Source organism: Capricornis sumatraensis, chromosome 3, assembly GCF_032405125.1.
Source record: "Capricornis sumatraensis isolate serow.1 chromosome 3, serow.2, whole genome shotgun sequence".
In the NCBI taxonomy this organism is placed as follows: domain Eukaryota; kingdom Metazoa; phylum Chordata; class Mammalia; order Artiodactyla; family Bovidae; genus Capricornis; species Capricornis sumatraensis.
In genome coordinates, this window is record NC_091071.1 from 169,694,035 (window position 1) to 169,707,573 (window position 13,539).

Below are 13,539 nucleotides of genomic sequence, written 5' to 3' on the forward strand. Positions count from 1 at the left end.
TTCAGTGCTCATGAAAACCCTTTGATTAAATAGATTTGGGTTCTTTATATCAACCTTTTCCTAGAGTGTCTGTGACTATGGCCAAATCTCTGGTTATTTTCTTGAGTTGAAATGGTTAAAATAATTAAAATTCAAGTAGTAAAATTAGTTTTAGAATTTTCAAAACTAATTTTAACCCAGCCTTGATTTTCAGTGAATGTCTCTGGGCTCAAATAGTGTTGGTGACACATAATAGCTTTTGTTGACTAGATTTGTTTTGTATTTTCTTAGACTCTATTTTTTATTGATGACAGATGATAGAGTTATATATCCCCTTCCCTACATGTAATTTTCCTTATTACTAACATCTCACATTAGAATGGAACATTTGTGATGATTAATGAACTAATATTGGTACATTATTATTAATTAAATCATAGGTTTACTTAGATTGCCTTAGTTTTTACCTGATGTCCCTTTTCTATTCCAGGATCTCATCCAAGACACCACATTTCATTTGATTGTCATGTTTTTTTAGGCTTCTCTTAACTGCAGTTTTTCACACTTCGCTTGTTTTTGATAACCTTGACATGCTGTTATTTATAAATCCCATGAGTATTTATTGAGCATCACTTGTTACAGGCCAGGCATTTTGCTAGACGTTCAGTTCAGCCGCTCAGTCGTGTCCAACTCTTTGCGACCCCATGAATTGCAGCACGCCAGGCCTCCCTGTTTAGCAGGATTCTGCCTTCATGAAGCTTATGGACTAGGAGGGGAGGCAGAGGACAGAGAAGTAAAGGGAGAAATAAATTTTGAAAAGTGCTTTGAAAGGGAAAAGAACTGGTTGTTGTGATTGGGAAGACAAGAAAGGAGTTCGTTCTAATAGAGGAGTCAGAGTCTCTGTGGATGAAGACATGCTGAGCGGGAACCATCAAGCTGGAGGGCAAGAGGGACAGGCCAGGGAGAACAATCCAGGCATTGAGAGAGAGACATTGCAAAGGTCCTCAAGTGAGAAAGAGGGTCTTGTTTTCAGTAACTTGAAAGGTGGGGTGAGCAAGGGTGGTGGAGAGACATAGATAAAATTAGTGAGGTGGGTAGGAACTAAATCTTGCACCAACTTCTATGTGCCATCAACGCTTGGGTTACCCTCCAGCTGTGGGTTAATGTCACTCACAGTTCTGTAACCACTGCCTTCTCATTAAAGCTGTCTGTGTATCCTGACTTTGCAGGTGGACCTTGAGTGGGGCATGGTTCTTAGAAGCTTATCTTCCTGTGATTTCATGGTTTCATTATCAAAACAGGAGTGGGAACTATCCAAAAACAGCTGGCCATCCCATTGGCACTTGGGGAGCTAATAGTCTTTAGATATATATATATCAATAGGAGTTACCACTTGAGTTTTAAATGATCCTAGAAATTTATTCTTTTTGTTGCATGTTTTATTGCTGCTGCTTCTGTTTTTTAAGTCAGCAGTTGAATTTGTTGTTGTTGAGACCGACATATATATTTCTGTGGGATGATCAGTGCTTTTTTTTTTTTTTGAAGTGCCTGACTTTTTGTCATAGTGCAGGAGGTAGGGCATGTAGTGACTGTGTGTATTTTAAGGTGAGTTTAGCCTGAGTTCAATGCTGGTTACAAGAACCTAAATAAATATTACTTGTCATCTGACTTATATCACTAGAATTTAGATAACATGCGGGCAGGCATTGTCTTCACTCCTCTATTCCCAGTGACTGGAACAGTTTCTGGGCACATAGTACACCCTGGTTTGATGCACAGATGAGTAAATGAATGACACTGTAGGAATGATTTAATTGAGTTGAGGAAAGAACTGTTATTAAGCCCTGTAAACCTTCTAGGTTAGCAGGCAACATTTTCTATAATGGAAGCCACTATTGCTGAGAGGAATTTGTGATGTTTAGTACTGTACTTGTTAAAAACTTGATATCAGCAACTAGCTAATCAAGACATTAAACTTCCTGTCATGGATATTAGAGTATGTGGCCAGTTGTTTTCTAGGTCAACCTTTTTACCTCCAGTAAGCGATCTGAAAATTGTTAAATTTATAAAACTGCCTTGTCAGAATACCGTTTTCCCTGTGTGTGCATAGAGATCAGATATGAATAAGTTGAACCTCTAACCATTTATAAATTATTAAGAAGGTAGAACAGAATTAAAGGTAAATAGGAGGAACAGATGGAGAAGGCAGTGGCACCCCGCTCCAGTCCTCTTGCCTGGAAAGTCCCATGGACAGAGGAGCCTGGTGGGCTACAGTCCATGGGGTCGCGAAGAGTCGGACGCGACTGAGCGACTTCACTTTCACTTTTCACTTTCACGCATTGGAAAGTGAAATGGCAGCCCGCTCCAGTGTTCTTGCCCGGAGCCGTCTGTGGGGTCGCACAGAGTCGGACACGACTGAAGCGACTTGGCAGCAGCAGCAGGAGGAACAGAGGAGCATGTGCTAGGACGAGAGCTAAAGGGAAATTGGTCTGGAACAGACTTTGCTGGAGGAGATAACCGTGAGAGGTTAAGTACGCTCTTCATTTCCTTCCCCACATTGAATCGCCTATGTTCAGCCAACAGGCCTGCCTAGCATAATGTACTAGTAATAGAATCTGGAATGTGCCCAAAATTCTTTTCCTTCAAGAATAAATTAAAAGCTACTTACAGAATCATCTAGCTTATATACAGTAATTTCTTAGGACTTCCCCTTAGGGAGAATAATATTGATGGGAAGAAAATATTATTTATAAGACTATAAAATCTGTTTCATTTAGTTGTTGGGTTTAAGAAAGTAAATAAGAATCCTTTCATTTGCCTGGGGAAGGGAGTACCATAGAAAAGGGAATCTCCCTTAGAAGTGAGGAAATCTGATTCCTAACTCAGGAAAGAAAGGGCACTGAATGGAGACTTGGGAGATCTCAATTATCATTTGCCTGTTTGCCTTTAACTTCGTGACTGTGGACAAATGAACTCTTCTTCTTTGTCCCAAGTCTTCTGAAGCTACTGTTGCATCAGTAGCTGTTCCTTACGTCTAACTTGCTTGAGTCTCTTCTGGACTTTAAGCAGAGTAGCCTTGGGGAAAGGGATAAAAATTCCCTCTGATTTTGACCAGTACTCTGAAGTTTCTGCCACATTTGTTCACCTGCACTACTGTTAATGGAGATTTTCCTAATAACTTTCCCTCTGAGGACTTCATCACCAATGGGATAGGTAGTCAGACAGTCTGATCTACCTGATGGTGAACGTTTATTGTGTGTGTGACTGCAGTAGGAACCAAGTGTAAGTGTGTTTATGATGAGTGAAGGAGAAGTTCAAGAGCAGTAAGTGCCTCACAATTTCACTTATATTGTCCGCCTGGGAAAAAAAAAAATCAGTGTGGCAAATGATAGTCACTGAGGATTTGATTAAAACGGGGGTGGAATTTGTGATAGAAGAGTGTGGAAAACTTAACCCAAATTCCTTGTGCTGACACAGGCAGCCTAAGTAGCTTAAAATTTTTTACCTGACCAGAATAGTATTGAATACTTTCCGAGTTTTTCTAGGCTCATTGGTGAAATCATTAAATGCCAGGACATGGTGTTTGTTGAAGCAACCCCAAACACTTTAGAATTTGGAGAGCTACCTCAGCTGCTCAAAGTAATTGTGTTGCATCAGAAAAGGCCTAATTTGGGGCAAGAGACCGTAAATATCACAGTATAGGAATTACATGTGGATTTGCCAGAGCTTTTGTTGTTTTTACTGGTGTCAGTAGGTCACACTGCAGGTGAGTTATTTTGCAGCTGCCAGAGAAGATGGACTGGAATGATTTGGTTTAGCTTCTGATTTCCTTAGTATCATTAGCATGAAGCAGGGCATTGTGTTGTGTCCTTCTAGAACTTTAGTAGGAATAGTGACTTTAGTAGGAATAGTTGAAGACTCAAGTTGAAACAGGAAAAATATGTGAACTGCTTTATTTCTAATTAAATCTCAATTAAGGTATGGCATGCAAAAGAGAAAAACTGGTATCTAGTATTTATTTCCTTTGCCAGTGTTTCTTATTTCCTTGTCAATCTGTTTACTTAGGACAGAATATATTTTCAATTTCTTTCAGCCTTTCCCATAATATCTTATAACACTTTCAATCTTATAGCTTCGAGCACAAACGCCAGCCTGATACCCACTTCATCTGCTATTGCCAATATTCCAACAGCAGCAGTTTCCAGCATCTCAAACCAGGTATGGTGCTCCTTTTGTTCATCCTACTTGATCCTGTTCATCTAACTAGCTCTTCCTTCCTTCTTTTCATTATCAGTTTGCCATTTCTAAGAAACAACCAGTATGGGCCGCGGAGAGACCTTTTTCTGGATGCTCCTAGAGCAAGACCTAGGATGGTTTCTCAGGTCACTATCCAGTCTCTCTCACTCCTCTGCCAAGACTGAATGATGTCATTGTATCTGCCCCCTATTTAGCCCCTCATTTCATTGTGAATTCCTTGTGGTCTGGTCTTGATCACTGTTGTGCTAACTTTATGTTCAGATCACTGGTAACATCTTCAGTGTTTTAGCAGTTTTTTGGTTTTGTTATTATGTTTTTATTTGTTGTTTTCTCTGTAGTAGTTAGTATTATCAACCACAGTCTCCATGGATCTTTTCTCCTGGCTGCAGTTAACTATTCTGGTTCACATTTTATGTCTGACTCCTTTTGTATCTGTTCATTCTTCTAGTCCCCAAGTATTTATTGAGTTCCTGCTGTGTACCTGGAACTCTTCAGGGTAACGTCTCTCTCCCTTTCATATCCTGCCTTCGGTCGTGGACAGTCTGTATTTAGTTTTCCACGTGTTTCCTATTTCATCCCCACGAATGTTTACACAGTCACAGTGTCCATTTACTACTTCCAGAATGAAGAGTCTAGTCCTGACCTCATGATATCTACAGGCTTCCTGCTGATTGATTGGCTTTTTTCCTTTAATATCCTGTTGTTTCCCTAAGTTAACCATATCTAAAACCAACGTTTCTTTCCACCCTTCCTGCTGTTCACTATCCTCCAAAAGGAATGCCGCTTTTTCCTACGGTGTCTCAATTCTTCTCAGTTATCTACCTGTCAATGCAGGACACATAAGAGACACAGGTTCTATCCCTGGGTCGGGAAGATCCACTGGAAGAGGGCATGGCAATCCACTCCAGTATTCTTGCCCGGAGGAGCCTGTCAGGCTACAGTCCACAGGGTCACGAAGAGTTGGAAATGACTGAAGCAACTTAGAACGCACACTATTTTTTAATATACCTATACCTAAAAGCAGACCAGTCGTCATCTATTTTTTTTTTTTCCGTTACCCAGCCCTGATCCAACCATTCCTGGAATTCTTTCTTGCTTTTATATATTTATTTTTTTTGGCCATACCACACAGCATATGGATCTCTGACTAGGGATTGAACCATGCCCCCTGCAGTGGAAGCTCGGAGTTTTAACCACTGGACTGCCAGGGAAGTCTCTGCTTTTTCGTTTTTTATCACAGTGTCTATTTACTACTTCCAAAATGAAGAGTCTAGTTGGAAGTATTTTTGCCTTATATCCTGCTAGATTTTTAACTCCCTGAGTTCAGCTAGTATGACTTACTCTTTCTTTAATATTTCTTTTTCCTGTCCATGCACCCACACCCACACACACACCCACACACACACACACACAGAATTATATTTGGCTCATGGTAGATCCTCAGTACTCTTTATAAATAATTGATCTGATCAATTAGCATCTTCCTACTTGTCACTAGTATCAATATCAGTAGAATTTTTTAAGATGTGTTTGAGCTGTGCATCATACCCATTCTTTACAGCTTTTTTAAGGTTTAATTGACATACAGTAAACCACACAGGTTCCAGTGTATGACCTGATAAATTGTATCACGTGTGTGCCTGTGTAACTACCAAAAGTTCCCTTCAGATATTTTGAAATAACTTTATTTTTAAAGAAGATGTGATTTTCTTTTTTTTTTTAAGAGAGATATACTGAGTTTTTGGAGAAGGCAATGGCAACCCACTCCAATACTCTTGCCTGGCAAATCCCATGGACAGAGGAGCCTGGTAGGCTGCAGTCCATGAGGTCTCTAGGAGTCGAACACGACTGAGCGACTTCACTTTCACTTTTCACTTTCATGCATTGGAGAAGGAAATGGCAACCCACTCCACTGTTCTTGCCTGGAGAATCCCAGGGATGGGGGAGCCTGGTGGGCTGCCATCTCTGGGGTCGCACAGAGTCGGACACGACTGAAGCAACTTAGCAGCAGCAGCATGCTGTTTTTAAACTGGGAAACTGTGAAGGATATGTGCTTTTTTTGTTCATGCTCATCTGTCCTTAAAAGCACTACCATCTAGTGCAGTGGTATATAAACTTCTTAAAGTGTAGAATCTTTCCTTCAAAAATTCTTTGCAAAAATTTATGCAGAAATTCTGTACATAAAGTGGGAGAAAAAGAATATTATAGTAGAAAATGGACATTGTGTGTACAATGCATGGGACACTTCCCTCTCAGCCTTACCCTAGCATCTCCTCTTTACTCTTGGGTTTCCACAGAATGCATTTTGAGAAATCATTGGCTTAGGTGGAAAACTACATAGGTACGTAATTGAGAAGTCAAATTAATGTTCTAAGGAAATAATTATGAGACAGAGGGACATGAAAGTGTTTGGTGTTGAAATTCGTGTTTTTTTTTTCTTTCTGAGTCTTGTTTTCCTCCCTTATTCCCTTTGACCTACAGGACTATCCCACCTATACCATCCTTGGTCAGAGTCAGTACCAAGCTTGCTACCCCAGCTCCAGCTTTGGAGTCACAGGCCAGACTAACAGTGATGCTGAGAATACCACCTTAGCAGCAGCCACATACCAGACGGAGAAGCCCAGTGTCATGGTACCTGCAGCTGCAGCACCCAGACTTTCCTCTGGTAAGCTCTGCAGCTCTAAAAACTTTGGCTTAAGGGCATTTCATCCAGCCAGTGATGGTGAAGATTTATTTTGTTCTTATCTAAGTCACTGTTACCATGCTCTTGGGTTTCCCTCTCAGGTGAGGGGTATTTTTAACACTGTATCCAGACTGTGATGAGTCATTGGCAGACTGAATATAAAACTTGATGTTGCAAACAGAAAAGGACCAGTAATGAAAAGACTTTATTTCTGACTCCCACTCTACCATCCCTGTAGCTTGTCACAGAGAACTTCAGAATCTCAGCACATTTTGTAATAGTTGGAGAAGTCCAGTTTTAGTCTGCGCATCATTTGGACTTCTGGTTACACTTCACGGTGGTAGTTCTTAACTTTTTCTTTGTCATGGATCCCTTTAAGATTTCGAGAAAAGCTGTGGTCCTTTTTCCCCAAAGAAATACATCGAATTTAACCTACAAATTTAAACTTCTACCTTGGCAATGAATCAATGAATTATGGTGTCCAGATTTTAATATCCTGACATAAAGACTTAAACTTTCAGTAAACATATGCACATACTTTTTATTTATCTCTATTTTTCATGAAAATTTGGTGTTTTGCTATTACATCCTATAACGTGAAGGAGGACTGATTATTGTTAACACTGACGCATTTTTTAAAAACAGTGGTCTGCTGTTCTCTGTGCATCTTGCCTCTACTACTAGTCTTCTAAATAGATGGACATACAGATGGTCACTGCTTCAAACCTGCATAACATTGAAATCATTACGTGCGTTAATACCTTAGTTTTTAATTCATTTCTCTAAATATCTTTGTCCTTCATAACAATTTTAACTTTTTAATAATGGAGAATTTCAAACATAGGCAGAAGTTGTCAGAATAGTATAGTGAACCCTTATATATCTGTCATCCAACTTCAACAGTTAACAACTTATAGGCAATCTTGTTTCAGCTGTGTGTGTACTAAGTCACTTCAGTCGTGTCTGACTCTTTGTGACCCTAAGGACTGTAACCCGCCAGGCTCCTCTGTCCATGGGATTCTCTAGGCAAGAATACTGGAGTAGGTTGCCATTCCCTTCTCCAGAGGTCTTCCCGACCCAGAGATCAAACTTGTATCTCTTCTATCTCCTGCATTGGCAGGCGGGCTCTTTACCATTAGCATTACCTGGTGACCTCAGTTCAGTTCAGTCGCTCAGTCGTGTCCGACTCTTTGCAACCCCATGAATCACAGCACACCAGGCCTCCCAGTCTATCACCAACTCCTGGAGTTCACTCAAGCTCATGTTCATCAAGTCAGTGATGCCATCCAGCCATCTCATCCTCTGTCGTCCCCTTCTCCTCCTACCCCCAAGCCCTCCGAGCATCAGGGTCTTTTCCAATGAGTCAACTCTTCACATGAGGTGGCCTAAGTATTGGAGTTTCAGCTTCAGCATCAGTCCTTGACCTGGTATGTTTCAACTATACTTCATCTGATTTCCTCCTCAAATTCCAGGTCTCATGTCTCTAAAAGATAAATGCTTGATAACATAACCACAATGCCATTATCCCATATAAAATAATTCAACAATAATTCCTTAATGCCTACGGGTATTCATATTTCTAGTTTTTTCATAAACGTTATGAGTCTTGCTTTTGTTTAAAGTCCAAGTAAGGGCTTCCTTTGTGGCTCAGCTAGTAAAGAACCTACCTGCAATGCAGGAGACCTGGGTTTGATCCCTGGGTTGGGAAGATCCCCTGGAGAAGGGAAAGGCTACCCACTCCAGTATTCTGGCCTGGAGAATTCCATGAACTGTATAGTCCATGGGATCACAAAGAGTCAGACACGACTGAGCGACTTTCACTTTCAAGGTCCATACATTGTGATTGGTGGATATATATTTTGTTCTAACCTATAAATTCCCCCCTCTCTTTTTCTTTCCTGTGTAATTTATTTGTTGAAGAGAGTAGATTGTTTTCTCAGTATCAGTTCAGTTCAGTCACTCAGTCCCATGAACTGCAGCTCGCCAGGCCTCCCTGTCCATCACTAACTCCCAGAGTCCACCTAAACCCATGTCCATTGTGTCAGTGATACCATCCAGCCATCTCATCCTCTGTCATCCCCGTCTCCTCCTGCCCTCAATCTTTCCCAGCATCAGGGTCTTTTCAAATGAGTCAGCTCTCCGCATCAAGTGGCCAAAGTATTGGAGTTTCAGCTTCAACATCAGTCCTTCCAGTGAACACCCAGGACTGATCTCCTTTAGGATGGACTGGTTGGATCTCCTTGCAGTCCAAGGGACTCTCAAGAGTCTCTTCCAACACCACAGTTTGAAAGCATCAGTTCTTTGGCACTCAGTTTTCTTTATAGTCGAACTCTCACATCCATACATGACTACTGGAAAAACCATAGCCTTGACTGGACGGACCTTTGTTGACAAAGTAATGCCTCTGCTTTTTAATATACTATCTAGGTTGGTCATAACTTTCCTTCCAAGGAGCAAGCATCTTTTAATTTAATGGCTGCAATCACCATCCACAGTGATTTTGGAGCCCAGAAAAATAAAGTCAGTATAAATTTCACCAATTATAAGTTTAGAGAGTAGCTTGCTGCAACCTACTGCTTTCTGTATTTTATTTAAGTTGGTAAATAAATCTAGGGTGGTGGTTTTCAGCTGGAGGTAGTTTTGTGCCTCTTGCTTCCACCCTAAGGCCCCCACATCCAGGGATATTTGGCAAAGTGTGGAAGCATTTTTGGTTGTCATACTGGGAAGGGGGTGCTACTGGCATCTAATGGGTAGAGGCCAAGGATACTGCTTAACCAAACATCCTAAAACATACAGGATGTCCCCTCACAACAAAAATTGTCTGGACCAAAACATCAGTTGTACCAAGTTGAGAAAGTGATTGCAGGCTTAATTTTTTGGGTGGGGGCAAAATGACTTTATAGGTAAGTTTTTCCATTGAGGAGGCAGGCATACAAATTCTAGTTATGACTCTTCATGCTGTTAGGTCTGAATTTCCAAATTCATTAAGTAAAGTTTGGTTTCCCAGCCTTTATCCCTGCAACATGATTCTTAAAGGCAGAGACCCTGCTCTGGTTCTTATAGCCTTTGACTACACTGGCAATACCAGTGTCTTACTTTTCATTTTCAGGAGACCCTTCTCCAAGCCCATCTTTGACCCAGACCACACCAAGTAAAGATGCTGATGACCAGTCCAGGAAAAACATGACTGGCAAGAACCGGGGCAAGAGGAAAGCTGACGCCAGCTCTTCCCAGGACAGTGAATTAGAAGTATGGGAAGAAACTCATTTGAGTTACCACCTGTTTTTTTCTTTTCTGTTTTCTTTGTCAAATATATTTCTGAAACTCATGGATATTATGGGGTTCTATGTTCTGTACCGTTTAATTCCTGAGCAGTAGAAAATGAATTGGCCAAGTGTGAAAAGAGAAGTGTAAAAACACATTCCTCTATACCCACATTTTACCATATCACTTTCAAATCCTTTTTACCAACAAATTTGAAAAAGCTTTTTCAAATTTAGGTAGGTAACTTTTTAAGGGAAAGAACAATCTGTTCTGTATTCCAGAGGCAAACAGAAAGAACAATGCATCATATTCAAAAGCAAAGGGTATCGCAAGCAATGTCATCCTGTTCTCCATTTCACAATCTTAGAGTAAAATGACAGAACTGAAGTGCTTTAGGCCAAGTTTCTGTGAAACCTGCAACCAGATCTGGTAACTTGTAAATGAGATTGGCTCTCACTTACTCTGTAAACCCTAATAAATTTATTATGGATATACATTTGGCTTCATTATTAAAAAGACTAGCAAGCCATACAAAATTCTAATAATAATGGAGTTTTGATACTAATCTTTTTGTTTTCTTTCTTTAATTTTTCTATAATGTGATCGTTTAATGAGAAGAAAAAGCCATATTTAAAAATGAGTCCATTGACAGTTGTTCATAAGACATTGGTAAATTGAGGCAATGTTTCGAACCTCTCTTCCCTTTTGTTACTAGCAGGATGGGAATGGGCTGGGAGAGAAAGACAGAAAATCTAGAGACCTGATATATTTCATGGGAAAAACTGAGAATTCACTTGTTTTTTTAAATTGTGGTAAAGTATATATAATATTTACCATTTTATAAGTGTGCAGTTATAAGTACATTCACAGTGTTGTTCAGAAGTTTTTCATGATTACAAACTGTGTACTCATTAAGCAATAACTTCCCATTCTCCCCTTCTGTTAGTCCTTGGTAACCTTTGTTCTACTTTCTGTCACGATAGATTTGCCTGTTCTAGGCATTTCATATAAGTGGCATCATACAAAATCTTTCCTTCTGTGTCAGGCTTATTACTTCACCTAGCATAATATTTTCAAGGTTCATCTATTCTGTAGCATGTTTCAGAACTTCATTCCTTTTTATGGCTGCATAACTCCATTGTGTAAATATAGCACATTTTGTTTATCCATTCATCTGTGATGAATGCTTGGGGTTTTTCCGCCTTTGAGCTATTGTGAATAAAGCTGCTGTGAACACTGCTATACTCAAAAATACCACTTTGAGCCCCTCGTTTCAATTATTTTGGGTATAAACCTAGGAGTAGAATTGGTAGGCCATATAGTAGTTCTGTGTTCAGCTTTTTGAGGAACCACCAAAATGTTTTCCAAATGACTACACCATTTTACATTCCTACCAGCTCTATACTAGGGTTCCAGTTGCTTCCCTTTTTTGCGTATTCCATCCTTATGGGTATGATATGGTGTTTCGTGGTTTTGATTTGCATTTCCCTAATGACTAATAATATTGAACATCTTTTGATGTGTGAATTGGTCATTTGTCTATTTTATTGGAAGTAATGTCTAAATCCTTTGCCCATTCTTTAAATTAGCGGGTTTTGTTTGTTTTTAAATCTTAGGAGTTCTTTATTCTAGATTTTAATCCCTTAGCGGAATATGATGTGCAAATATTTTCTGTGCACTGTCTTTTCACTCTCTTGATGGTTTCCTTTGATGGTTAACAGTTTTAAATTTTGAAGTTCTGGTTTGATTACTTGTGCTTAAGGATTTAAGGTTATGAAAACACCTGTATTTCTTCTAAGCATTTTATTGTTTCAGCTCTTAAGTTTAGGTCCTTGATCCATATTGAGTTAATTTGTACATAGTGTGAAGCAAGGATCTAATTTTGTTTTTCACATGGATATTCAGTACCCTTAGGACCTTGTTTTGGAAACACTTTCCTTTCCCCTGTGTTCGTGGTATCCTTGCAGAAATAATAATAGTAATAGACTCTCTCTCTCTCTCTGTTCCATTGGTCTGTGTGTCTGTCTTTATGCTACTACCACACTATTTTGATTACCGTAGCTTTGTAGTAAGTTTTAATATTAGGAAACATGAGTCATCCAACTTTGTTCTTTTTCAAGACTGTTTTGGCTCTTTAGGGTTCCTTGAGATTTCGTACAAACTTTAGGTTAGTTTTTCTATCTCTTTAAAAAAGTGTTGGAAAACAACAACAACAAAAAAAAAACAGTGTTGGGATTTTGATAGGGATTTAGTATATAAGTCCTGAACTATCAGTTAAGTTTATTCCTAAATATTTTATTATTTTTTATGCTTTTGTTTAATTCCTTTTAGGATTATTCATTTCAAGCTTATAGAAATAGCTGATTTCTGAATTCATTTTATTAGCTCTCAGTAATTTTGGGGGGTTCTTAAAGGTTTTCTTTGTGTAAGATCACATCATCTGTGAACAGAGGTAATTTTACTTCTTTCTTTCCAGTTTGGGTACCTTTTTTACCCTTTTCTTGGGTATTTCTTTTACCCTTATTCTGGCTAGAATTTCCAGTACCATGTTTGAATAGAAGTGATGAAAACAGACATACTTCTTTTATTCCTAATCTCAGGGGTAATACTTTCAGTTTTCCACCATTGAGTATGATATTAGCTGAAGGTTTTTCATATATGACCTTTATCATGATAAGGAAGTTGCTAGTATATTGAGTGTTTTTATAATGAAAGTGTGCTGAATTTTGTCAAATGCTTTTTCTGCATCAGTTGAGATGACCATGTGAGTTTTTTCCTCTGTTCAGTTAGTGCAGTATATTACATTGATTTTTTTTTTTCTTCATTGAACCATTCTTGCATTCTGGGAACAAATCCCACTTGGTCTTGATGTATAATTCAATACGCTGCTGAACTTTGTTTGCCACTGTTCTGTTGAGGTTTTTGCATCAGTGTTCAGATGAGAGATTGGTCTGTAGTTTTCTTGTCTTGTGTTTATCTGATTTCAGTATCAGGGAATTGCTGGCTTCATAGAGTAAATTAGGAAGTGTTTCTGCCTATTAAGTTGTTTGGAAGGTCTGAAGGATTTTAGTGTTAGGTAGAATTCACCAGTGAAACCATCTGACCCTGGCCTTTTCTTTTCTTAGGATGTTTTTTATTGTTGATTCAACCTCCTACCAGTTAAAGGTCTATTCAGGTTTTCTTTTCCTATATGAATCAGTTTTGGTACATTGTATATTTCTAGGAATTTGTTGTTTCATCTAGATTATTTATTGGTGTATAACTCTTCATAGTGTAAAGGTTTACAAAATCCTTTTTATTTCTTTAAAATTGGCATTAATATCCCCACTTTCATTTCTGATTTTATTAATTTATGT

The 13,539-nt window shown here is 39.0% G+C and overlaps 1 protein-coding gene across 3 annotated transcripts in view; it reads left to right on the forward strand.

Moving 5' to 3' along the window:
• Nucleotides 1–13,539, forward strand: part of EYA3 (EYA transcriptional coactivator and phosphatase 3) — a 96,249-nt gene that overhangs the window by 58,860 nt on the left and 23,850 nt on the right. For all 3 annotated transcript variants that reach the window (XM_068968539.1, XM_068968540.1, XM_068968541.1), the window contains 3 exons: nt 4,112–4,197; nt 6,718–6,901; nt 10,029–10,168. In XM_068968539.1, coding sequence (XP_068824640.1) covers nt 4,112–4,197; nt 6,718–6,901; nt 10,029–10,168 — 410 coding nt within the window. The remainder of the gene's footprint in view (nt 1–4,111; nt 4,198–6,717; nt 6,902–10,028; nt 10,169–13,539) is intronic.